This window comes from Spermophilus citellus (assembly GCF_964194105.1).
Source record: "Spermophilus citellus genome assembly, chromosome: 11".
Taxonomy (NCBI): domain Eukaryota; kingdom Metazoa; phylum Chordata; class Mammalia; order Rodentia; family Sciuridae; genus Spermophilus; species Spermophilus citellus.
The window spans coordinates 129,880,239-129,907,217 of record NC_138192.1 but is presented as its reverse complement, the minus strand read 5'-3'; the positions used below and the strand labels follow the sequence as shown (position 1 = coordinate 129,907,217).

The 26,979-nt window shown below is 35.3% G+C and overlaps 1 protein-coding gene across 7 annotated transcripts in view; it reads right to left on the bottom strand.

Moving 5' to 3' along the window:
• GIGYF2 (GRB10 interacting GYF protein 2) overlaps positions 1–26,979 on the bottom strand; it is a 131,746-nt gene that overhangs the window by 77,212 nt on the left and 27,555 nt on the right. For 4 of the 7 annotated variants that reach the window (XM_081261809.1, XM_081261810.1, XM_081261804.1 and 1 more), the window contains 6 exons: positions 25,782–25,864; positions 16,683–16,812; positions 15,601–15,696; positions 7,919–8,030; positions 1,762–1,873; positions 956–996 (listed from right to left, as the gene is read on the bottom strand). In XM_081261809.1, coding sequence (XP_081117935.1) covers positions 956–996; positions 1,762–1,873; positions 7,919–8,030; positions 15,601–15,696; positions 16,683–16,812; positions 25,782–25,822 — 532 coding nt within the window. In that variant the 5' untranslated portion in view covers positions 25,823–25,864. Of the gene's footprint in view, positions 1–955; positions 997–1,761; positions 1,874–7,918; positions 8,031–15,600; positions 15,697–16,682; positions 16,813–25,781; positions 25,884–26,286; positions 26,312–26,979 lie in introns of those variants that run through there. The other 3 variants (XM_081261807.1, XM_081261808.1, XM_081261806.1) reach the window with 2 other exon arrangements.

Sequence of the window (26,979 nt, the reverse complement as noted above, 5' to 3'; positions counted from 1 at the left end):
GCTTTTTTTCTCTCAGATACTAATATCTACAGGCAGTATTTAATGCAGTGCCTTTAATCAGTCTGAAAACCACCTTAACATTATAAATTATTTTATAGGGCTGGGGATGTGGCTCAAGCGGTAGCGCGCTCGCCTGGCATGCGTGAGGCCCGGGTTCGATCCTCAGCACCACATACAAACAAAGATGTTGTGTCCGCCGAGAACTAAAAAATAAATATTAAAAATTCTCTCTCCTCTCTCACTCTCTCTTAAAAAAAAAGTAAATTATTTTATATAAACCATGATTAATTCAGCAACACTGAATTCCTGTTCCCCTTATCCTCTTCCTCTTCAATGAGTATCTTAACTATATAATTTAATTGCTCTTAAAACGAGAAAACAGAAAGTATATACCACATACAAAAAAAAATTGTAGATTCAGCTTTTACTACTAAAGCAAAGATACTAGCATTTTCCCTATTTCTTCTCACATATGAGATGCTATATATCCTAGGAATTAGGATTCCTATCCTGAAATTTCAGTTCAAAACAGGGTCCTAATGCCAGGGAACAGTAGCACACACCTGAAATCCCATCTACTTGGGAAGCTGAGACAGAAGGATCACAAGCCCAAGGTCAGACTTGGAAAGTTAGCAAGTCCTTGTCTCAAACTAAAAAGGGTTAGGGGTGTCCCCAGGTTTAATACTCAGTACTGCAGAAAAAAAGGGGACAGGAGGCTTAGGAACAATATAGGCCTTGTAGAGAACACACAAACCTAACAAGTAAATCCTAAATGGTTCATTCATCACCTCTGGTTTCATGCAATGGAGACCTGAAATAATCATAAAATTCTAAGTGCAAACAATGCTACAACCCCATCTACTGGAGAGGTGTAGGTAATGAATCAATTTTTAATAAATTTATCCTTTCCTGTGAGCCTTGGAGGGCCACAAAATACTTCAAGAACCTTACTTACCTACATCTTTTCGCCCTGGTTTTTCAAAACGTCTGTCACCCCTAGAAAAGATAAAACAAGTTTCAAACAAGGTTTGCAAATAATATATAGACTTTCCATCCATGGCATCTACTTTCCTGTATTTCCATTAATAGTAGATTTTTCTTTCTTCAAATGTGTGGTATTGCCTAAATTTTAGAAAATATAGGAAGGAAAGTACTACACCACAAACCAAGATACAGCTTCTATTAACCTAGAATATTATTTCTTTTAATTAAACACATGGAACCTGAATGTGCTTCCCCATAATCATTAAACATGTTCAAAATCATCCTTATCTTTGTTATATAGTATTTTATTTATAGCATTTTATTTTATACCATTATTATCAGGGCAATGTCAGTCTGTTTCACTGTTTTCAAATATTTTATAGTATAAATGTTATCAGAGTGAACATCTTTGTACATTCACCTTTGTGCAACTGTCTCACTCATCTGCACAGACTTCATATAAAGTTAAACAAGATGCTTTTACAATGCAGATTAATTCTTAATTCCTCTTTCAAAACGGCAACGCTTCCCACTGAACACTAATCAAAAAGCAAACTGTCATCCATACTGGCACTAACATTACTTAGTGCCAGTATGCATCTTCTTTTAAGTAAAGATCATTTAAATTTTTTTCACAAATTAATATTCAATAATTATCAGCATTTAAAAAATAAATAAAACCTTGTAACTACACAGAGGCTTCTCTGCAGAAAGCAAAAAATAAGTACGTTTTATATACCAAGGAATCTTTACACCAAGATCTAAATCCTTCATTACCTTTCCTCCCAGCTCTGTGATCTATGCATTTCCCTGCCACCTCCTCGACCGAACACACCCTCTACTTCATCAAAACTTCTTTGGTAGAAACCACATTCACCTCTACCTCTGCCTGAAAATAAGAAAACAGGAAAAAATGGAAAGTAAGAAGTCAACATCTAGCATGTTTGACAAGACAGATTATCCTCTAAAGTTCTGTCTCTACAAATAAGATATATACATTTAAATATTTTACAAGGCCTGATGGATCTTAACCTGTGGGACCAATGATAGCACCAAAGTAACTACCCACCCAAGGCTGAAAAAATAAAAAATAAAAAAACTAAAGGAAGACTCCCACCCAGTCCTGAGCAATAATGAAAATTAACTCTTGTTGTTGTTGTTGTTGTTGTTGTTTTTGGCAGCGTGGGGGTTACCAGGGATTGAACTCAGAGGCACTTGACCAGTGAGCCACATCCCCACCCCTATTTTTGTATTTTATTTAGAGACAGGGTCTCACTGAGTTGCTTAGCACCTTGCTTTTGCTGAGGGTGGCTCTGATGTCTCAATCCTCTTGCCTCAGCCTCCCAAGCTGCTGGGATTACAAACCAAGATATAGCTATGCCTTACTTGGGTATATAAACCATTATCATCAAGAAAAGTCATCTGAGAGACATCAATTTAGAGAAGCAATCCCCCATGATACATAAGGAAACTTAAATATAGGAAGTGAATAAAGGAAAGGAGAATACAAAATAATGCAGTAAGAACAAATTCAAGCCGAGAGCCCTTGTTATCACTGTTTTAAATTTGCCACTGCGCCTGGCAACATAAGCTCTTTAATAAAACTTCAATAGTGAAATTCTAAGTAGATCCATAAACAGTTACTGCAAATTAAGCCTTTTATTGGATTGTTTTCAATCAAAATGAGAGAAATCTTAATCTGAAGAGTGTGAAAAGAGAAACTACAGTAAAAGAGTCAAGCAAAATGTTAAAGAAATTTATCTAATCTCAGAAAAAGGATAACTTAATAGGGTCAATTCTAAAACTGTCAATTTCATAAAAGAACTCCTTAGAGGCCAAAAAAAGCACCCTCTACCTTCTACTCAAATCTTGAGATAAGGAAAAGTATCAGGACTAAATTCCAGCCACAGAGCTGATTACTGTATAGATATAGGGATTTAGATGATCTAGTGGTTCAAATATAAACTGGCCGTTACTAAAGGTAATTTGGCTAAATCTACCAACATTTGACTAAACAATTCTTCTCAAAATTTATCCCAAAAGAAATACTTGCACAAATTTGGTCAATTTTGGACTGCTTTTCCAACAGTAATTAATCAGATTACAATGGAGCTGAAAACTATCTATCTACCTGTAGAGACATCCTACCAACATAATGTTTTAAGAGAGAAATCCATTACTCACATGTTTGGATAATGTTGCTGCTACACTGCCAGTCATAAAAATATGGCACATACAACAATGTACAACCCACAGTACTTGGTAACAATAAATGACTAAGTCAGTGGTGTATGTGTTTATTATATTATACTTTTATCACTATTATAAAACATACTCCTTCCACTTAATAAAAAAAAAAAAATTTACTGGACTGGAGGTGGTGGCACATGTCTGTAATCCCAGCAACTTGGGAGGCTGAGGCAGAAGGATCGGTAGTTGAAAACAAGCCCTAGCAACTTAGGGAGACCCTAAGCAATTAATGAAACCCTATCTCAAGAAGAAAACAAAACATAACATAAAAAGGGCTGGGGATGCTGCTTAGTGGTTAAGCACTCCTGCATTAAATTCCTGGTACCAAAAAAAAAAAAAAAAAAAGGTTTACTGTAAAACAGTATGCCATGTTACACTGGCAGCAGCCTCATACACTTTGTCTCTCTCAAGTGCAACAAGGGGCCAAGTCAAGTAATTGAGAAATACTATCTAGGTTTGTGTAAGTATACTATAATGTGCACACAACAATGAAATCAAAATCATCTAATGATGCATTTCTCAGAATGTACCCCTTAAGTGATACATAATTAGACATGTATATGAAAGTGTTCATTGCAATTTTTAAAAATAGTAAACAACCTAATCAATAAAGGATTGGCTATAAAAATTCTGATAAATCAATATGGTATAACATTATGAAGCCACAGAAGACAAAGCACTGATACTAACTGAAATCTACATTATGCTACTGAATAACAAAAGCATACCATAGAGAAATGCATATAAAAATTATTCCAATATTGCTGCACAGTTAGGCTCAGGAAGAATGACTATCCAGTTGCTGGATCTGGAGGCAGAAAGTAAAGTATACACTCTCAGCTTTATACTTCATGTACTATATTCCTAACTAATGTACACATTTGTATCTGATACACTGGTGAAAAAAATGGAGGAGGGATGGGGGTTGGGGGATGTACTTATAACTAGAAGAAATCTTAGCCAACATCCCGAACTCAATTTCTCCCACAGTACAAAATGATTCAATAGAAAAATGACTAATCTTTTTATTTATTTATTTTGTGGTGCTAGGATGGAATCAAAGACCCCATATGTTAGGCAAGCACTCTATTACGGGACTCTATCTCCAAAATCCAAAATGATGGATACTAAATAAAACATGAATGTATTCCAAAGCCAAATAAAACTGAGTTAAAATTATTCCAGTTATTCACTTCTTCCTTACTATCTATCAAGAACTAACAGAATATATCTGTACTTTTGTATGACCACATTATGATATATTAAAATAATGCACAGAATTGTATGTGGGTAATCTTAGGAATTTTGGTGACTAGTCTTAAGTCTCCACCTCTTCATCTGTAAAATGGAAGTGAGAACCACAGTTGAACTGTAACAATATTAAAGTCAGGGCTGGGGATGTGGCTCAAGCGGTAGCGCGCTCGCCTGGCATGCGTGCGGCCCGGGTTCGATCCTCAGCACCACACACAAAGATGTTGTGTCCGCCGAAAACTAAAATAAATAAATAAATATTAAATTTAAAAAAAAAAAAAAAACAATATTAAAGTCACCTTTCAGTTCTATAAAATTCACTTTAAGTCAACTTAAAATCAACTCACAATTTAAGAACCTTTCCCCTTCATGAAATGTATACATTTTATAACAGTGCAATACAAACTATAATGTAAGAGCAGGGTATTCCACAATGATGATCTGAGGATTAAAAAAAAAAAAGTTCCCTCTCCTTTTAGAGAACAATTTTTTCAGGGAAGCCATTACACATGTATCATCTTAAAGAACTTTTTTTTCTACAAACACATTAATATAAAAAATAGCTTCAGGTTACCAGGAAAACACATATAAAATATTTTCTGCCAGTACTAGCACTGGTCCTGGTCCTGGTCCTGGTCCTGCTTATGAGATTGAAGCTTGATTAATGTACACATAAAAAAGAGTCAGATTTTACAGCTTTCCAGTTTATCAAATTTAAATCATTTACAAATATGGTTCCCATGAAAGAATAAGAAAATATGTGATGAACCTTTCAAAAACCTAAATTTAACCAGGCGCAATGGTGCACTCCTATAATCATAGCTACTCTGAGTAGGAGGATCACAAGTTTGAGGCCAAATAAACTAAACAGGGCTGCAGACACAGCTCAGTAGTAAAAAGCTTAAATGGCATGCCTGAGGCCCTAGGTTCAATCCCAGCACCACCAAAAACAAAAGGACTGTCCTGTTGTCTGAAATTTCATATCATTCTTTTGGGAATTTAAATATGCTTCCTTTTAATAATGCTGAGAACAGTGGTTGACAATTGTACAGATCTGTTTTCTTTTTAAAGATCCAGACCAGATAAAAAAGAAAGACAACATTATATTGTTTCCTCCAACCAATTGTTTTATGATTATTTAGAAATCTACAACTCAATTTTCACATCAACATTTCCTAGAGTTGGAAAGAGACAAAATAATCATCTAATGTTAGCTCTGCCCATGCAAAGAAAAGCTGCTGCAATAATCATTATTTAACCACCAAATTAAAACTAAGTAATTGAAAAATACAAAACCACAGATTTAATAATTACAACCTTCTTTTGTAAAATGAGCTGCAGAGATTACTAAACAGAACTACAGGTGGTTGTGACAATGGAGTTAAAAGTATTTTTCACAAAGTCAAGTGCATTCATTTGACTAGTTTTATGATTTTTCACATTACACATTGATTTAATCATTAGTTCTTCTATGTCACAGCACGTATTTTATACATACTCTATTTAAGTTCTTAAAAAGAGTTCTGTTATAATCCTCATTTAAACAAAACCAGAAAGCAAGAGAATCCAATTGTTTGTCAATACGTAGAGTTTTTTATAAGGGCCTGGAGAGACTAGTTCATATTTGCAGCACAGAGAATCAATGTGATTCATACTTCTTGATTAACAAGATCTCTCTTTGACAACCTGAAAGGCACTGGAGAGGCAAAGTTGCCTGGGTGAAACCTCTCCTGTCACATTAAATAGGAACACACAGAAAATGCACAACTAGAGGCAGAGCCATGAGGGGTCAGTCACATCCCCAAACACCAACACATCACCAAGACGCAGAGATCTCAGGCAAATTCTGAACAACAGGAACCTAGCCAGGTGTGCAAACCTGAGCTGCCTATGGAGGTACTGCAGCACAGATACTGTGGCAGAGGCATTTCCTGAAAGTCCTATAGATGAGTCTAACAACTCCTCAGGTTAACAACCACTGTTCTAAAGATAAATAAGTAAATTCAGAAGAAAAAAACATGAGTAGGTAACAGTACCTACAAAAACAAGTGAAGAGTTTTAGTTAACCTCTTCACTATTTATAACACCTGCATTCCTACTTTGTACATAAACTACTAAAAGAAACATAATTAGCTAAGCGTGATGGTGCACATCTATAATCCTTATGACTCAGGAGGCTGAGGGAGGAGGATCAGAACTTTGAGGATGGCCCTGACAATTCACCAAGACCCTCAGCAACTTAGCAAGACCCTATCTGAAAATAAAAATTAAAAAGCACTGGGGATGCAGATCAGTGGTAGAGCGCCCCTGGATACAAATTAAAAGAAACCTGGGGCTGAGGTGAGGTTGTAGTGCAGTGGTAGAGCACTTGCCTCAATGTGTGAGGCATTGGGTTCACATAGAAATAAATAAATAAGAGTGTTATGTCCATCTACAAAGAAAAAAATATTAAAAAAAAAACTAATTGTATATAAATTACCCTATTCAGAAAGCACACTTTTTTTTTTTGGGGGGGGGGGTGCTGGGGATTGAATCCAGGGCCCTAATGCATGTGAGGCAAGCACTCTACCAATTGAGCTATATCCCCAGCAAAGGCACAATCTTAAAGTTGCAAAAGGAATTCAGGTACCCCATATCATGATCAAGCCAATGTGGAGGTATAAGAAATGGGGACAATGGTCTGTCAAAGCAGACACTACATTCTACTTCTAAAACTTCTCTTAGAGAAAATGAGATACATTCAGGCTACTACATAATTTAACCACCACAGGGTTAATACTCAAATAAATTTTTATATTATAATATCATGAATGTCTTTATTTAGCAGAAAATCACTGGGCCCAAAATAAGAAGCAGATATCAAAAAAGCAAGTAACAGTAAAACACAAATTACTTTTCTAAGACATAAATATATAAAAGTATGTTATATAAGTAAATACTGCCTAATTGTTTTTTGTTCTATTCCCTAAAAAGTTCCTAGCATCAATGAGACAATTTTTGATGAAGTCCCTCTATGGCTGAGGTCATTCTTAGCACACAGCTCTCATATAGAAAGTCTATGCATGGAGACCACAGGGGCCTCAGTACTGCTTCAGCAGCCAAGACCCTTTAGGACACTCTGATTCCCAAAATACAGAGCCCTCCAGGGAAGAGAAACATGGATGACTAGAATTTTCACATATTAACTGGGACTGTCCAGGCTCCCTCATGTTCAAATCTCTACTACTGGAATTACTCTCCTCTGCTCAAAACCAGGGACTGCAGAGAAGATGCCTTGAAATTTTGTTTAGGGAAGATATGTGCAGGGCATTGAGTATGCAGTTAATGTCAAAGAGCAATTGTTGTTTTTAAAATAAGCATTAAAATATTTAGTAAGTGATTTCCCTATCCTCCTCTTCCTTCATCATTATTTTTCATGTGAAAACTCGCTCACCTCTCCCTCTTGAAGAACTTCGACCTCTAGGAGCCCCCACCACTGTTCCTCCTCCTCCTCGTCCTGTCAATCGCAGGACAGCGGCACTATTTACAGACATGGAAAAGTTTCTCTGCCAAAAAATAAAAAAAGAAAGAAAAATGGATAAAACAGATAAAACTACATGTTGCTTCTCCCCACCTCCCACTGCAAGTATAAAATAGCATCTAAATACTACTAGCAATGTGAAATCATAACTACACAAGATGCACAGATAATCCAAAACCTGGTTTTACCTGACAATTTCAAATTAACATTTCAGATCAATACAATGAAAACTAATACCTTACACGATGCTAGGTACATTGAGGAAATACACAAGTAAACAAACTAAATGCTGTATATAACTAGAAGCAAACAAGGTAAACAGGCAACAGAGGAAACTTGGTAAGAAGGATCTCATTTTGAAGGGTCCTTTCAACTAATGAAAAAATAAAAGAGTCATAAAGTCCAATGCACCTGTAAACCAACCCACCAACACGTGAGGCTGAGGCAGGAGGATCACAAGTTTGATGTCAACCTCAGCACTTCAGTGAGACCCTCAGCAACTTAGCAAGACTTTGTGTCAAAATAAAAAAGAACTGGAGATGTAACTGGTAGAGCACTGCTGGATTCAATCCCCAGTATGAGGGAGGAGAGCCTAAGAATCTGATGAGAGAGAGAATGATAGAGAGGAAAATTATCTTTCTGCCTCATTCTGTCCAGCACTGTGAATTAGCAACTCAAAGGTGTATTTGACAGAGTGACAGGAATCAGAAGTGAATGGGCAAAGGCCAACTAAGAATCTATATATAAGATCTGCTACATGAAAAATACATGAATGGGAAGGAAAGGAAATGCTTTTTTAAAAAAATCCAATCAGTCATTAACATGCACTTACATCCACAGTAAATCTGGAATAGGGTCAAGTACAATGTGATAATGGTGGGGAGGTAGGTATCCACACCGCAAGAGGAGAGGCCAAGAAATAACCCTTTGGGATAAGTGGAATAAATGGGGGCTTATGAAAAGGTAAACAATAAATAATCATAAAAATTTTGAAAAATAATCTATAAATAAAAAAAATACTTGGCATTTGATGGAGAATTTTGCAAGAGGGTTTTAAACTAAGAACATGCTGAATCGGTGGGAGGCAGGGAAGAAGGGGGGAATGCTGGAGAGTGATAATGGCCAAATTATATTGTTATATTGTGTGCTTGTACAAATATTTAACAATAAATTCCACAATATGTACAACTATAATGCACTAACAAAAAATGTGGGGAAAGGGGCTGGGATTGTGGCTCAACAGTAGAGCACTCGCCTAGCACGTGCCAGGCCCTGGGTTTGATCCTCAGCACCACATAAAAATAAATAAAATAAATGTATGTGTCCAACCAACTACAATTAAAAAATAAATATTTCTTTTAAAAAAAAAAAAGGTGGGGAAAAAAGGAAATGTTGTAATAGGTCCTTCACTCTTTCTGTACCCTTGGAACCTAACAGACATTTGCACAAAAGTACAAAGTGGTATATTGGGGAAAAAATGAACCTTGTGTGGCTGAAGCCAAGAGCCCTCATGGGAAAGGAGTGAGTTTCAGAGTTGGAGTGAATAAGAAACCTTCAACTCAATTCATGCTTTAATCCTAAGTGGTTTCCAGTGATTTTTTTTTATTATGACTTCAAACCAATTAAAATGATATCCATACCTCTCTCTTTGGAAGACTATATATGGATTTTAAAAAACTACTTTCTTTATTGAACTTTCTTCTAGTTCTAGGCCATTTTCTCACTGTTTGTCTTTTTCAAAATTTTATTCAAAATAATGTGTTCAAGTAAATTTTAGAAACCGTATCAAGTTTTTTTCCAGTTTTATATATATATGATCATACAACAGACTTAAGATATAATTGAAGAAGGAGAAAGCACCTAACCAAAAATATCTCATTTCAAATTATACTTAAATAAAACTAAATTGGTTGAAACATATACAACTTACCTATTGCCAGAGTACTGAACAATGCTTCTAGCTATTACTATAGTAAGACTATGACGTCTCCAAAATGTGATTAACATACTGTAATACTAAAATAAATAGGTCAGAGGTAACTGCAATTTATATGCCAGTATCCCATGCTAATGATCACCTTACTACCAAATTATCACATGCATTAAATCCAAATACACCATCTAGAAATGGGGGAAACTCATGTTTTTTCATATACACTTTAACATTACTGCTAAAAGTGCAAACTGATAAGATCTTTTTGAAAGGTAACTTCTCAAAGTATATTTAAATGCTCATACCCTGTGACACAAAAATTCCACCTGTTACATATGCAAAAAATAACATAAGCAGAAAGATTTTAACTACAGTACAAAGCAAAGCAAAAAAAAAATGGAGACCATCTATATATTAATCAATAGGGGCTAAATGAAAAACTATAGGCTTAGAATTCCACTCGTTTACAAAAATGAGGAAATTCTATTTCTTAAGTTGAACCATATGAAACTTAATATTCATCCATTTCTCATCTACCAACACTACAATATCCTATGGAGAGCCTAACATACAGGGATACAGAGTATTTTTGTCTACCTTAGGGGTTGTTGCAAGTACTCTCTACACATTAAATGCCAAGTATTCAGAACAGCGTCTGAAACATATTACAACTCAATGTAAGTATCTGCCATTATCTTTTATTAGACAGATGCTCAGGTTAAAACCATAAAGTGTAAAACTTCAAGCACAGCATGCTGCCATTCATAGTGTGGAGGGGTTTAAAGGAATATACAGATGGTTGTAAATGTCTTAAACACCCCTGAAAAGAAACACAAGCAGGGGAAAAAGAAAGAAAAAAAAATGGTTATCCCTGAGGAAAGTAACAGTAAACAAAGTTTACTTCTCCATTATTTTTGCTTCTTTAATTTTCGTGTGTGTGTGTGTGTGTGTGTGTGTGTGTGTGTGTGTGTGTCTTATCTATTTAAGAATGCAAATTTTCGGGGCTGGGATTGTGGCTCAGCGGTAGATCACTCCTAGGCAGGGCCCGGGTTCGATCCTCAGCACCACATAAAAATAAACATATTGTGTTTTGTCCATCTTCACCTAAAAAATAAATATTAAAAAAAATGCAAATTTTCTTTGATGTCAAATAAATAAAATTCACCAATCTCATCTAAGGTTTCTTGCCCCCTTTTTTGGCAGTACTAGAAATTGAACCCAGGACTGCCCTCCCATTGAGCTACATCCCAGTCCTTTTATTTTGAGACAGGGTCTCACCAAGTTGCTGAGACTGGCCTCAAATTTGCAATCCTCTGCCACAGCCTCCCAGGTAGCTGGAATTATAGATACGCACCACCGTGCCGAGAGAATTTACCAATCTCATATTAGTTACTTACAAGTGTAGTAAAGAGAACCATCCTTCTCAAATTGTGCTAGTCAAAAGAAATACCAAACCAAAAGAACTAGAAGATCTTTGAACAATAATTTGGATCTAAGAAAACATTTTTCTCCCTGGTTATATTTGATACATATATATAAATATACATACAGGTACATACACAGAGAGACAGAGAAAAGGGAGGGAGAGGCAGAAAGAGAGGGAGGAGTGGGGAGAGAAATAAACCACTTTTTTTTTGGTACTGGGGATTGAACCTAGGGATGCCCTACCACTGAGCTACAATTTCCAATTCTCTCTGAATTTTTTTTCTTTGAAACAGAGTCCCACTAAGTTGCTTAGGACCTTAAGATCCTTGGGCATGTGCCACCATGTCTGGGGAAAGAACACTTTAAAGACAAAATTACCTCTGTCAGTAAGCACACAGCCAAAAGCTCACTTTACATCATTATAAATATTTATCTCCCTATAGGAGTACTGAAATAAAAAGTATATAAAACTCTGAACAATGAAGATCTACACAATCCCTGGAGGGGTAACCTGATCATCCAAAGAACAAATATCAAATTTTTGATAAATCTTTAGTCAGGCATAAGCAATGATTCCAAAATATTTTATAAATAACAAAGGCTACCAAGTAAGTACCAGGAAATCCTAAATAATGCCATTTAAATGCCTCCAAAGACAGACCCTAATGATCTTCTGTGGCTGCAGTGAAAATCTCCCAATCCTCATATTAAAGCTAGATGATCGTAAAATGTAGCCCTTAACACAAACAATTCTATAATAAAAAAAAAAATTAAGACCTGTTCCTTAAGTTATTCTAGAACTAATTTTGGTGTGTAGGTGGAATTCATACCTAATTTATTCGTTTCTAATAAATTTCTAACAAAACTCTTATTGGTTAATTTTTGTTAACCAACAACTCCCAAACAACATTAGTTTATTAATCTTTGATTTTCCCAAATGACTTATATAGACACTACATTCTAATTTCTTAGGAACGTTAAGGGATATTTCTGGATGATTCAATTACTTATTCTGTTGCTTAAAAGTCCACCATGTTTTGGTAACTAGTAGCGAGTCATCTTCCCTATTCATTATGTAGCTTTTCTGGCCCAGATAGTCTCTAAGAAATCTAGAGAATCATTTAAGAAAAAAATGAAAAAAATTTTTAAAAATTACACACACACACAAAACAACTAAAAAAATAGAATAGAACTAGTATACTGAACTACATAAAAATTAGGGATGTAGATTTTAGTGGGAAAGCATCTGCCTAGAACGCACAAGGCCCTGTGTTTGGTATATAGCAGTGCAAAAAAACTTAGCTTCTGTCTTTTAATAATAAATATAATTTAAAAATTCAGAAAACCTATGGGGCACAGCTATGTCAATAGAAATATAAGGAGCTCACATATATACTATAAATCATCAACAACAACAAAATAAGATCCAAAAAGAAAAACTGGCAGACAAAAAGAAAAAGATTAACAAAAATATCATCAATAAATAAATATTTGATAAACTCTTCACTGTTATGAACAAAGAAATGAAAGATACAAAAATGGAAGAAATTTTTTCAAAATTTGCAGGGAATATATTTAATAAAAATATTCAATCTTAGGCTGGGGTTGTGGCTCAATGGTAGAGTGCTTGCTTGCACGTGTGAGGCACTGGGTTCGATTCTCGGCACCACATATACATAAATAAAGGAAAGGTTCATTGACAACTAAAAGAAAAAAAAATTTTTTAAACTCAATTCTTGTAACAACAGAACAATGTTCAGTCTGTACTGCCACTTGAAATTAAAGGAGGAAAATACATATATATATTTGCTTGCAAAAGTCTAGAAGAACTGGGTGCAAAGAACCAAAACCCAGTGATTACAACACACTATAAGAATGATCACTGCAGAGGCTAGGCCTATATCTGACAGAGAACTTGCTTAGAAAGCAGAAGGCCCTGGGTTTGATTCCCAGAACCTGGTGGGAAGATAGGGAGCACCAGATATGGTGGTACACACCTGTAATCCTAGCAAACTGGGAGGCTGAAGCAGGAGGATCCCACATACAAGGCCAGCCTCAGCAACTTAGCAAGACCTTGTCTCAAAATAAGAAAGAAAAAGGGCTAAAAATGTATTTCAGTGGTAAAGCACAACAGGGTTCAATCCCCAGTACAAAAAAAAGGTGGGGGGTGCAGGTGGAGAAGAATATTCACTGTATCATAAGCTATAGTAGCAACAGCAACTTAAAATAACCTAAATATCCAAAGATAGGGGATGGGAAAAACTGTGGACATTTCTCATACCACAGAATATACTATAAAGCATAGATGACCAATTGACAGCTACATGTATCCACATTGTTAAATCTAAAGATCAAAATGTTGAGAAAAAAAAAGCTACAGAATAAACATAAAGTATGCTAACTTCAATGTAAAATGTATAATCCTATAAAATGAAAATATTTTTATGGCACATGGATAAATATGTAACAAAAATAGGAAAACATGAATAAGAAAAACCAATTCATGGTAATCTCTGGGAAGAAACAGAGACATATAACCCTAAGAAGTTTCAACTATATGGAAAATCTTATTTTTTAAAACCAAAAAAAAAAAGGATAGAGCTGGACATGGTGGCTCACTCCAGTAATTCCAGCAACTCGAGAGGTTAAGGCAGGAGGATGATGAGTTCAACGCCAGCCTCAGAAACTTAGCAAGACCCTATCTCAAAATTTAAAAATCAGTAAAAAGAGATTGGGTGCAGCGGCAAGAAATTTCAGCAATCACAAGAGACAGGGTTCTTTCTTTCCAGTGTTCTTTACAGCATAAACTACTATTTTGTCAATGAAAATATCCATTATGATCCTAGAAGATAATGGGTTTTATGAATGAAGATGGAACTAGCCTGACTTAGAAGCTATAAATAGAACAAAACATGTTTATGAAATTTAGGTGCTAAGGGCTGGGGTTATGGCTCAATGGTAGAGTGCTCGCCTAGCATGTGTGGGGCCCTGGGTTCATCCTAAGCACTGCATATAAATAAATAAAGGTAGTGTGTCCAACTACAACTAAATAAATAAATAAATACGTTTGTTTGTTTTTTTTGTTTTTTTGTTTTGTTTTTTTGGAAGGTTGGTCTGGGTATTTATTCTACCTTACTGCAGGAAGCATTTATAGCTATTTACACTAAAAAAAAAAAAAAATGCCCTTTGTTTTGTGAGACAAATATGTCTTTTATAAAACTTATAAAAATGAGGTACATTAAAATTTCTTTCCTCTATATTCTTTCTCAGTTTATATAAGGATATAAAAGAAGTTGTAGTATTTAGGTGCTAAGAAAAAAAGAATCAAAGATGACTACTATATCTTTCTTAGATCTTAACACAATTCTAATAGAGAGCTGTTTTAATAAGCTGTTCCCTCTTGATACAATGGCTTCATCCATGAAAAACATGAGTTACAGAAAATATACCCAGGATTATCACAAAACATAATGATGAGAATGCTCTGCAATTAAGATAGCAGTGAGAGTGACAGCTGTATAACTCAGAGATACACTAAAAGTAACTGGTTTGTATACTTTTAAAAGCATAAATTATATGGAGTATGAATTATATCCCATTAAAGCTATTTAAGAGTCATAATGATTTTTTATTTAAATTAGCACTCCAGCATTCCAAAAAATTCGTTTCTCCATTGTAATACAATCATCATAAGCTTCTTGAAACCACTCATTTATCTTTGCATAGGACACAGTGCACTATGAATAGGGAAAATACAAAATTTGTTTCTTTCCAGCCCAGAAGTTTTTCTCTCTCACAATATTACGAAAAAAAAGATGACAGAAGAGTTTTAGCTGCACTCTGAGATGAAGATCATTTTTCTTTAGTGGTAAAAAGAATGCAATAGTAAGAATACAGGTTGGCAATGACTTATGGAAAACTATGCTTTTCTACAAAGTTGAACTTCTCCTTACCCTTCAAAAAGCATCAATTCTTCTCTACTTATAATACATTATAAGGGATAGTTCTCATTATCCTTAAGGCACAAGAAACATTTCTCATCTCTATATGATAGTCCACAGCTTCAAATGCAAAACTCAGGCAATTCAAAGGCATCCACATACCAAGAAATAGTAAGAAGGAAACAGACCCGAGAAGACTCGGGATAATCCTTGGGGCCAAAGTACTAGCTTCCCAGTTTCATGACTTAACAGAAAGGAACAAGCATTTGACATGTGACTCAGAGTTAGGCACAAACCTGTTCTTCTTCTGTAAAGGGTACCAGAGCCAATGGTGGCAGGGGGTCTTCCTGTAGGATAGGCAGAAATTCTTTATCCAGAAGGTCTGAAGGTATCTATATGACAAACATATGACCATGAGATTAATGCTATTCCTCCAACTGAAAGAAGATAAATCAAGAAAAAAACTCTTCATCTATTATTATTATAAACTTAAAATTTATTCAGCCACAATAAACTTCTGTCAAGTATGTGGTACTTGAAAGAGTCAAATATTAATAAACAGGTTTAGCTGAGGAGTAGAGTGCTCGCCTAGAATGCACAGGACTTTGGGGTTCAATCCCCCCAATCCTTATCTATATAAATTAAAAATCCAGTCACAATCCCTCTCCTCTCATGAGACGACAACTTTTGGATTTGGCATTAACTCTCATATTCCAGAGCACACAGTGGAGGAGTAAAAATCTCCACATTTAACTCAAGGCAGATGGTAAGGACAGTTTCATAAGCAACTTTATCTGTCCTTAGCAACATTAAAATTAAAGAATCTCCATCCATTAATGCAGGAAAAATAAAGCATACTGGAAAAACAGAATAGTATTTCTCTCAGTATTGTTACACTGTTTCAGTTTAATCATTTACAAGTGACAGAAATATAGTATTACATCTTAAGATTTTTCTCCACTAAAAACTATATTTAACTCAGACAGGGAAAGGATAGAAAAGCTACCCCTCCTCTTGTTCCTGGCTTCTAACTGGAAAGGATAAGAGGTGTAATACAGATAAGGGAGAAATTCTTCATTTCTCAGCCATCAAACTGGGACAAAAATAGAGAAAAAGGGGAAGTTAAGAAGAAATTAGCTAGAGAAGGCATGGTGCTACTGCTATCTCTTGCTGTATGCTCTATAAGGACACTGAAACATGATCTTCTCTAAAAAGAAGAGAATAGCCTCTGTTAACACTGTCCGTTTCAATGCAGGAAAAGGTAAGGTGGAGGAAAAAAATACAGGTCAATACATGGACAGAATAAATATTTTTCATATATCAACATATCACTACACAAGTCTTCATTCACAATTTTAAATTCTTCCTACTTTCTTACCTTGTTGTCTTTAAGAAAAAGTGCTAACATTTCTTCTCTGCCATAGCGATAATCTGCTAATTTATACTTCGGCAATGCTGGAGAAAGAGGAGGGGATGTAATACTCCCACCACTGGATAGAGCTCGGAGCCTAGAATAGGAAAAACAAAATACAAAATGAAGTGGCAAATATTCTGGCACTGTGGAGTTTGTACTCTATATAATACACTGCAAGGAAATTCATTTTAGTTCCTGAGAAGAATAAAAATAAACCTTATTATCTCGAGGTACCAAAGATTTGACCTTGACTACAACTTGCTATCACAGCAGAGAGAGAGAGATTCAATAAGAGGTAACTAACTAGGCAAACCCATGGCAATTCCCTAACTTAAAAGGTGTCACAATATGTTCCTAAAAGCCTGGGAGTTAGGAAGGGGATATTTTACCAAATTATAAAAAAGTGAGGTGCCACTTTCCCACTAGATTCATAAAATAAGTCTAGCAATACCAGGTATTGGTAGGGATGTAAAACAATGAAAAGTCTCAAGCAGTGCTGAAGGAGATCACTGAAACAAGCAATCATTCATAATCACTAATTAGTTAAAAGCTGTTAATAACAGCTAATTGTTAATAGTTAAAATGTTTAATAAAGAATATGACATAACAGCAAAATAGAAAGACTTACAATAAAGATAACTTTTGTATAAAATGTATATATCACATATAGGATTATACTATTTATAGACATACAAAATATGGTAAAAGCACAGAAACAAACATGAAATTGACAAAAACAACATTCAGGATAAGGTTATATCTGCAAAGGGAAGGAAAATATAAAAGAAGCTCTAATTGTACCTTTAATAGCCTATTTTATCAGCTTGGTGACAAGTACATGGAAGCTTGTTATAATTATATATACCTGTGATATTTCATAATATATTTTAATAAAGGCAATTAGTGTATTTATTGCTAAAAATAAAAAATAAAAATGTGCTCCAAGCTGACACTGCCTCTAAGGAACAGAAATGGGGAAGAAAGAACCATTTTGATTTTTAATAATATTTTTATGAAAGAAAAACCTCAGCAAAAAAAAATGGCAGAAGTCAGATCCTACTGCAGCACTGTGACAAAGAGCATGTGGGAAAACTAATATTAGAAGCAAAGTTCTATAAACCTGGTAGATGCCAAGGGGAAAAAGAACCAAAGTACTTTAAGTGGGTTTGCTAAAGAAGAAATCCAATAAAAGCAATAAAAGTCATACCCCAAATTGTTAAGCTCTTTTCACAAAAGCAAAAGAAGGGAGCGATCTACTAAATTATAACATATTAGAAGCCCGTATGAAGGCCAGGTAAAAACACAGTAAATATTTGCATAGTATTTAAAAGTGGCAAGAAAAAACATATGCGTACTAAACAAAAAAATGTATTTCCACACAGAAAGTAGTATTAAAAAAAGAGTGAGACTATAGGGGTTTTTCCCAATGTTTCTATTTTCTCATTCTACTTTTTTTAAAAACCTTGATACCACTTTGAAGTAAACCTTTGGATTATCACTTCTTCTTCTCATATTTTACAATCTCTTAAAAATAGGGACTTCTTTTAGAAGTCTGGTTTTCCTGATTTGACCCATGATGTCCTGCATTTCATGTAAATTGGCAGCTGGGTAAAGACTTAAAATGTGGGTTCTACTTTTTCTTGGCAATATTTCATATGTAGTGGTTTATGATTACATTAGGAGACATACAGTGCCTGGTTGTTTTTGTGATGCTAAGTCATTCAGAATCAATGCATGGATTCCTAACTTCACCAAGGTTGTTGCAAAGTGATTCTATTCTGTAATTCGTACTTTATTTGCTGGACTATTTTTGCAAAGAGAAACTTCCCTCTTATACTATTTGGCCTAGTTACCCAATGGCAGTTTATACAGGGAAGGAAGGAAAATCCACCTTGACTGTTTCCTTTAAACTTTTAGTTTTCAAAATAATGGCTTGGTTTACTAGTATCCTTCAACACTAACAAAATACTTTTTATTAAGCTGCAATTACTCTTAACAATGTCCAAATTGTCTCATCTTTGACCAGTGGGCAACTCTAATCTTATTCCTGAGTCCTTCTGACATAATTCTATTAATCTGTAACAGTGTTTGCTCTGATATGTCAAAATCTTCTAACTTATCTTGTATTATCTTGCCTCAGAACTGGGATCATCCATTTCTTCAAGGAGCCAGGACTATCTCAAATTAATAAAAAGGCCACTATCTGGCTACTAGGAATGCTCATTACTATTTGATTGGTCTTTGTTTCCTCTGAAATTATTTTTGGGCTTAGGGATTATTTAGTACAACCCCCATAAGACAGGTTAAACAACCAGTAAGAAAACAACATGACCCAAAAGAGCCATCCAACCACTGCTTAAGAACCTTCTAGGAAACACCTCTTAACACAGCTCCATAAAGTTGGGCTATACCCTAAAAAAGTAAAAGTAACATCCCCTGAAAACTGAAGCTGGGAATTTTATACATAATTAGCTCATTTGATCTTATTTTTAAGTTTCATAACCTCAAAATAACAGATAAGAAAAATGAAGCTGAGGGGTTAAACTTCTAACACATAGTCACAGTCAGCAGAACAAAGATCAAGCCTAGGTTTTTATGGCAAATAGGGCATGATCTTTCTAATCATGAGGTCTCTAAAAGTGTTTAAAATAGCCACAGTTTATTTAGCAATTTTAAAATATACATATATTTTTTGCTAGAAATTATTTTAAACTATTTTCCTTATACCAGGCTAACATGCTTCCCCACAACTTCTACCACTGAGGGCACATCTAAGCCCTCTTTCAAGTGAAAATCATTCCAGTCCTGGCAAAGTCGCCATGTCTCACTAGAGACTCCCCCTAGTGGCTTATCATCTCTAATTTCTTCAAATGCTCTTCACAGAAAGGTTTCAATTCCATTTACCACCCTGTCCTGCCAATGGATCCTGGATGCCCTTCCAATGTCCAGGACTGAACAATTCTTGTAAGTACCAGATCTACTGAGAGTAACGTGATTGATAAATCCTCCAGCTGCTGTAGAAAGATTGAGAAAGGTGACAATGAGTCAAATTAAGAGGGTCCCCTGTGTTAGAATAATGACTGTGTTCTGACTCAGTCATCATCAAGTTCTATTCCAAGTCCTCATTCATATACAAATTCTTAGAAAAGCCGAAATATATCTGGGTTACATCCTTCCCTAAAAACCCATCAGCAGTCTCCTCCACACAACCCCCTCATCTAGAAATCCAAGACCTCCCTACATGTTTCCCATTTCTAAACTCGGCTAATAGTGGTATTTAATGCAGCATCCCACTTCTAGCCATACACTCTTCATCTCTCCTCTTCATTCCAGAAGTATCCCTACTTCCTTACTTCCTTCAAAACCCACTGACAGCTGGCTTCTCTTACCCACTCCACTGGTCTGCAATGTTCATCAACATTGCCAAAAGTGAAGAAAACTGCCTGCCCTCAAGAACTTCACCTCCTTGTCTGAGAGGTTAACACAGGAAGCCCTGCCCTACCATAGGCAATAACTGATAGGTAGCAGTGGCAGGACTCCTAATACCCCCAATACCCCCATATTTGCCCCCATTTACACTTGCTAGTGCTATTCAAACTCCAAACTTCAGTTTTAAAAAGCAATGTGGAATGTCAATATAGATGTGTGAAGGTTTGGGAGTCAAAAGGCTCTCCTGCATAAGTTCATGATTCTTTTAAGTCCAGCTCTGACCTCTCCTGCAGAGGCAGGTTTCATGTTAAACCATAGAGAGGCCATCAGGGTCAACAATGCCCAAACCTTACTCATCAGTTCATTCATCCCAACCTCCATTCCCGGAGGCAGTTAAGAATTCCACCACCCAATCAGCACTAAATAAGAGTCTAGAATTCACCCTTTACTCTCCCCTCACAATCTACCATCTCTTATACCTCCTTATACGTCTTAACAAATCCTAAATCTCTTAAGTCATATTTTTTTGTTGTTTTCTAAATTGAGAATTGAATCCAGGGATGCTAAACCACTGAACCATATCCGCAGCCCATTTTGTTATTTTATTTGGAGACAAGGTCTAGCTAAGTTAATCTACACTAAGTTGCTGAAGCTGGCCTCGAACTTGCAATGCCCCTGCTTCAGTCTCCTGTATAACAGGTGCGCGCCACAGCATCTGGCTTCTTGATCCAATAACTTCATTCTAATTCATATTTTTATTTTTGTAACACCATCCTAAATTATATAATTAGTCTTATTCCATCCTCCACATTACAAGGGAATTTTATTTCAAAAGCAAATCTGGGGCTGGGATCTTAGCTCAGTGGTAAGAGTGCCTGCATAGCACACATGAAGCACTGGGTTTGATCCCCAGCACCACATTAAAAAAAAAAAAAACCTAAATAAGCAAAATAAAGGTATTGTGTCCATCTACAACTATTTTTTTTTTAAAAAAAGGCAAATCTAAATAAAACTCTCCGATTCTTTAATGGCACACAATAATCAAACAAAACATTGAGATTCTTAGAAGGGTCACCTCCAAGCTCATTTCACTCACATTTCATGTTACAGTAAAAGCAAATATCATGGAGTTCCTTTTAAATCTACACTTTCATGCCACGTTGTCTTTAAACCTGCCCTTTCTGCTGTCAAGAATATTTTTCCTGAACTTTTTCACCAATGGAGGAGAGAAGGATTCTAGGGAGAAGATAAGCTACGTGGGAAGAACAGGGAAGTAAAGAAAGGCAGGATAAAGAGAGGCAGAATAAAGAGAGGGAGTTGAGAGTAGTAGGAGAAAAAGGCAAGAAGCTGAGATCTAGACACAGACACAGAATACAGCAGGTACTTGATAAAGTGTTTTCTATATAAATCCTAGTATTCTCTTCTAAAGTATACCTTTAGATAATATCTAATTTACTACCCTAGTTTACTACTTCTTATACCCTTCTGAAACCTGGGAATATTAACACATTCCATCCTCTAGAACTTCTCCCAATTTTTCACAATTACACAAAGATTCTGAATAGTAAGCTAGCTAGCCATCTCAGGTTTGCATTCTCCCCCCTCCCAAAAAAAAGAAATAAATAAATAAAACCTAAATATTTTCATTCAACAAACACTGCCTACATCTGGCACACTAAGCTAAATAATGGGCTTAGCAAAATTCAGAAACACAGGTCTCTCTTAATAAAATTACTTCTTTCTGCAAGCAAAAACATATAGAAAGAGATCAGCCACAAAATGGTTAACCATTTTTTTTTTAATCTAAACAAAGTATTCTGGAGCAGAAAAGTACCTCCCTCTTTTGCAAGGTCAAGACCTGGGAAGACATCCTTAAGACCAATGGAGAGATGAGACAAAAAAAAGAAATTCCCTTGGCTCCTCCCCCATTAAACCAGGTCTATAGTTTCACTCCCTACAATAAAATTATTATCTAAATTTATTTGGGTATATTTTTTGATCTTCACAAAATTCTGTAAAACCCAAATAAATCAAGTAAAGTTGAATTTGTTTTATAAATATCTCAAAAGTATACTTTTGCAAAGAAAAAATTAATAGGATTCAAATCAATATGTTAGCAAAGGCTCTTTGGGTGGTAGGATGAAGGGCAACTTAAATCTTTTCCTTTTCTTTCTGTAGTATTGTTTCCTCCAGGTTTTCTGAAATGGGTCTTTTTGTTTTGTTATAGGGACCAACAAAAAATTCCCAAAGACCTAAATCAAAGGGATTTAGCATCAAAAAGTTATCAAGATAGTACAAAGTGTTTTGTCAAGGGTGAAGTTAACACACAGAAAATGGGAATTAAATTAATCAACCTGCCCATATATCATTCAAAAACCTTAAAAATGAAACTTGTTGATTTAATAATGCCACTTTCAAGGAATTAATCCAAAAAATGATTAGCAATACAAACAAAACCATTCAAGAAAAAATGTATGTACATATATATCATTTACAATAGGAAAACATTTAAAACAACTTTACTTTCCAATAATTTACGCATTCATTTAACAAAAGTTTATTTAGTGCCCAACTATGTGCCAGGCACTGGAGATACAGCAAAGAACAAACTATACAAAAATCCAGACCAAGTACTTGCCCTCAATGGAGCTCACAGTCTAGTGAGGGTTGAAAATAAGTGCATAAAACATTTGGCATGTTACACTTTGATACAGACCATGAAGAAGCCAGGGAGGAAGGGAGTGGGGTGGTGAGTTGTAGAGATGGGTCAGGAAAGGTCTAAGGCAGCAGCATTTGTTGAAAGGCTTTGAAAAAGTGACTCCTGTTTTATACCTAGAAATGAGCAACTTCTCCATTAAATTTATCACACCCTTTTTAAACTGATTGATTCTGATACATCTCTTTACTTCAAATATAATCTAAGACCTAACGAATTCTGTCTTGGTCCAAGTCTCTCTAAGTCTTCAGAGAGTGATCCATCCCCACCACAGATGTTCACAGATGTTCTCTCATCTTCACAACTGCCCCCCCAAGTATGAATAAATCTCTTCATTTTGTGCATGTATTATTAAACATTATATTTTACATTGTTCATTAAAAGATGATGACCTTAGTAATGAGATCATCACTAAATGGTTCTGTATGATTCAGTTACACTGAATCAATGTAATAACTAACTCTTTATTCTTGAGTACTTTGAAAACAGTTTCTTACCTCATGTTTCATAATGAACATGTTACTTGCAGAAAAATATGGCAGCAGTCTCTAGTTACACTGCAGCTTTCTAGCTCACGGTTACTTGAGTTATTTAAGGGATTCATTTATTTCCTTTGCCAAAAGTAGTCTTGATAGATGGTACAAATAAAGAATACCTACTCAGACCTCCATTCCTCAGTTCCTGGGCATTTAGGTGACTCAGTGAAGGGTCCTAAATTCTAATGTTTATCGGGTATCAGAGGTAACAATTAGATAAAGCTACTGCTTAAGGATTTAAGGAACTGGCAAATGCCCTCTGCTAAAGCTCACTCAATTCAAAATTTTGTTTAAAATACAAACAAAATTCAAAATACCAATGAAAAGGAAGATGTGTAAGATGCTACTGACAGACTTGGTCAATGACACACTAAAATGACTATTTGGGAACATATGGCGAAGGGCATAAGCGAGCAAATTTTTCTTTTTTTTTTTTTTTTGCCCCCCAACCCCAAATTTTTTTCTATTAACAGGCCAGAAAGAAAATTAAGCTCTGCAAATCAGTTGGCTTCTGATATAACTATTCAACCCTGCCCAAGTAGCATAACAGTAGTCAGATAATATGGAAACAAATGGGTACAGCTGTCCTCCAATAACTTTTATTTACAAAACTTTATTTACAGTCCCACAGGTCACAATTTGCCAACCCTCATTTTAAGACACTAAGCTAAATATGAAGTAATTCTACATCATCACCAGTTTTGTTCCTCCTTTGTTTCAGTTAAATTTCTAATGTTACTCTGTTGTTACCTATTAACAGTGATTTTTTTTAACTTTCTTAAACTACCTAATGATTTTAATCATGTTTTTACAAAGAAAAAGATATGAGGGTATATAAATACAAAAGAAGCAATAACAAATTCTAAATAATGACAGAAGAGCTACACACAAAATGGTTTACAAACTGAACTATATAAATTTAAATTCAGTTGGTAAAAGAAGTTAATGAATTATCAATAAAGATTTAGCTATAAGAATGTTCATTAAAAATACTTTTAGAATATTGGAAAACTGAGAATAGCTTTTATATGCTACATATGGAGGACTAGTTAAATAAATAATAGTACATCCATACAATGCAACTATTTAATAGAATAGAAAATATTTATTGATAAAAAAGATGCTTTGGAATTACTGATTTTTTAAAAGGTTACAAAATTTAATGCACAGCATGATCCCATTTTTGTAAAAATAAATGTACACATATACAAATAAGATACATAAAACCACCTGGAAAAATACACCAAGATATTTTACAGTGGTTACCATGTATGGTGAAATTATGGTGATTATACCTTCTGCTGAATTACTTATAATTTCTAATTTTTCTAGAAACATGACCTAGTAATAAGAAAATTAGTTTTAAAATATAAAATGATAACTGAAAACAGGTACAGTGTTAAGTCAACATATTCAAAATAAACTCTCAAAGTATAGGAGTTCCATCAGTTCTCAGGACTTCAAATAGTGATTTCTCCTCAGTCTCCAAATGCTAGCTATAAATGTTAAGAAAATCTAGGAATCACATATAAAAAGAAATGCATATAATAGGGCAAGTCCTCCAATAAAGAGCTACTACAAGATGTCTGCGTTACTTATCAAACCACCAGCACCTGAACAATAAAGGATGTTTAAGACACTACTCCAATTTATCCATACTTTAGACACTGCCTCTGACATTACCAAAAGGGTTGTTCGAGGTATAAATGAAAAAAGTAACTATCATTATTCACGCCACTGAAGAGAGGATCTTCAAGCACCAACTTTTGGGGAAAAGGAAGAGGGGGGGAAAAGTCACACTACAATGTGATGGATCTCAAAATTCCATGAGAATTCCATATTCGGAGTCCAAACACATCTGTAAGAGACTCAAAGGTCAATTAATTGTTATTGTGGAAAATGCTAACTCAATCCTAGATGGGCTACTGCTAACAACCAGTATAATTCTGGACCACCTGCCTAGCCCATCGATAAAATAAAATTCAAACAATATTTCCATACAAAACAACTTTTCAAATGCATCTATGAATAGCAATCACAACACTATAGCAGAAAACATACACATTAAAATATTACAATTATATAAAATTTAATATGTACCAAAAAAATGTACCTAGACAAGGGCTCAAACAAAACAAACAATTTTCTAGGGTGATGGAGCTGTAGAGTTTGAATTTCATTCCCATTACATAGCTAGACCAAGAAAAACATTCCAATGAAGTATAAAAAGGAGTCATTTACCAAATATAATTTATTACTAGTTTTCAACTAGGCACATGAAGCAAAGTCTCAAAAACGTGTATATGTACACACCACCCAGTACCTGATCAAATACCTTTCTAGTCGTCCAATATCAAACAGGATGAGACTTTGAAAACTCACCATTCAGGCCCAAAGTTCAGTGTCTGCGTCTCCGCTGCCATTCTTCTCCGTATTTTTACAAAGAGTTTTATATGGGGAGAAACCTGTTAAAGAGAAGAATAGCTGCACAAATTAGTCAAGATTAAATGCAGAATTCCAGGTCAGAAAGCACTGCTACGAGTGCTTTGCTTATGTTCCTCTCAAAACAGAATAACAAGAATTACATTTTTTAATTCCTATTTATAACAGTAAAGCAGGCAAAATGAAATGAATAAATCCACCCACAGCATAAGACTAAACTTCCAAGACAGGCAGAAGCAGACTATGCAGGGAACTTGGGACAAATTAAAGGATACTCTCCTTTAGTTTCTATTAGTTCCTTGAGAAGGGTCCCCCATCGCCATAAGGGACACTAAAGATTAAACTAACTAAGAAGCCTCCTCACCTATCCTACAGCCATCTGCCATACCTTTTCCCCACTATCTACTCAGCACTTTATACCCCAGTGATGCTTTAAAAAAATCACCTTGTGGGGGCTGGGATTGTAGCTCAGTGGTTGAGTGCTTGCCTCACGTGAATGAGTCACTGAGTTCAATCCTCGGCACCACATAAAAATAAATAAAATAAAATGTTGTTTCCATCTACAACTAAAAAAAAATTTTTTTAAATCATGTTGGGGGGGCAGGGGCTGTGATTCGGTGGCAGAGCACTTGCCTAGCACATGTGAGGCACTGGGTTTGATCTTTAGCGTATACAAAAATAAGCACATAAAATAAAAGCATGTTGTCCATCTACAACTACAAAAAAAAATTTTTTTAAATCACCTTGGTTCATCAAGTTAAAATAAGCTAATGAATTTCATGAGTAACAATTCAAAAGCAACTGTAAACCAGGCATGGTGGCATGCATTTGTATTTCCAGCTTCTCAGGAGACTGAGGCAAGGATATCAGGATTTCAAGGCCTTGAATTTAGAAATTTAGCAAGACCCTGTCCAGGCAAGAGGGGATCCCACAATTTTAAGAGATTAGATCTTAGAAAATGGAAAATGGTATAAAAAACTGTAAATATATTATGCACAGTGGCACATTCCTATAATCTTAGTAACTCAGGAGGCTGAAGCAGGAGGATAACAAGTTCAAAGCCAGCCTCAGCAATTTAGTGAAGCCCTAAGCAACTTAGCAAGACTCTGTCTCAAATAAAAATAAATATATAGGGGCT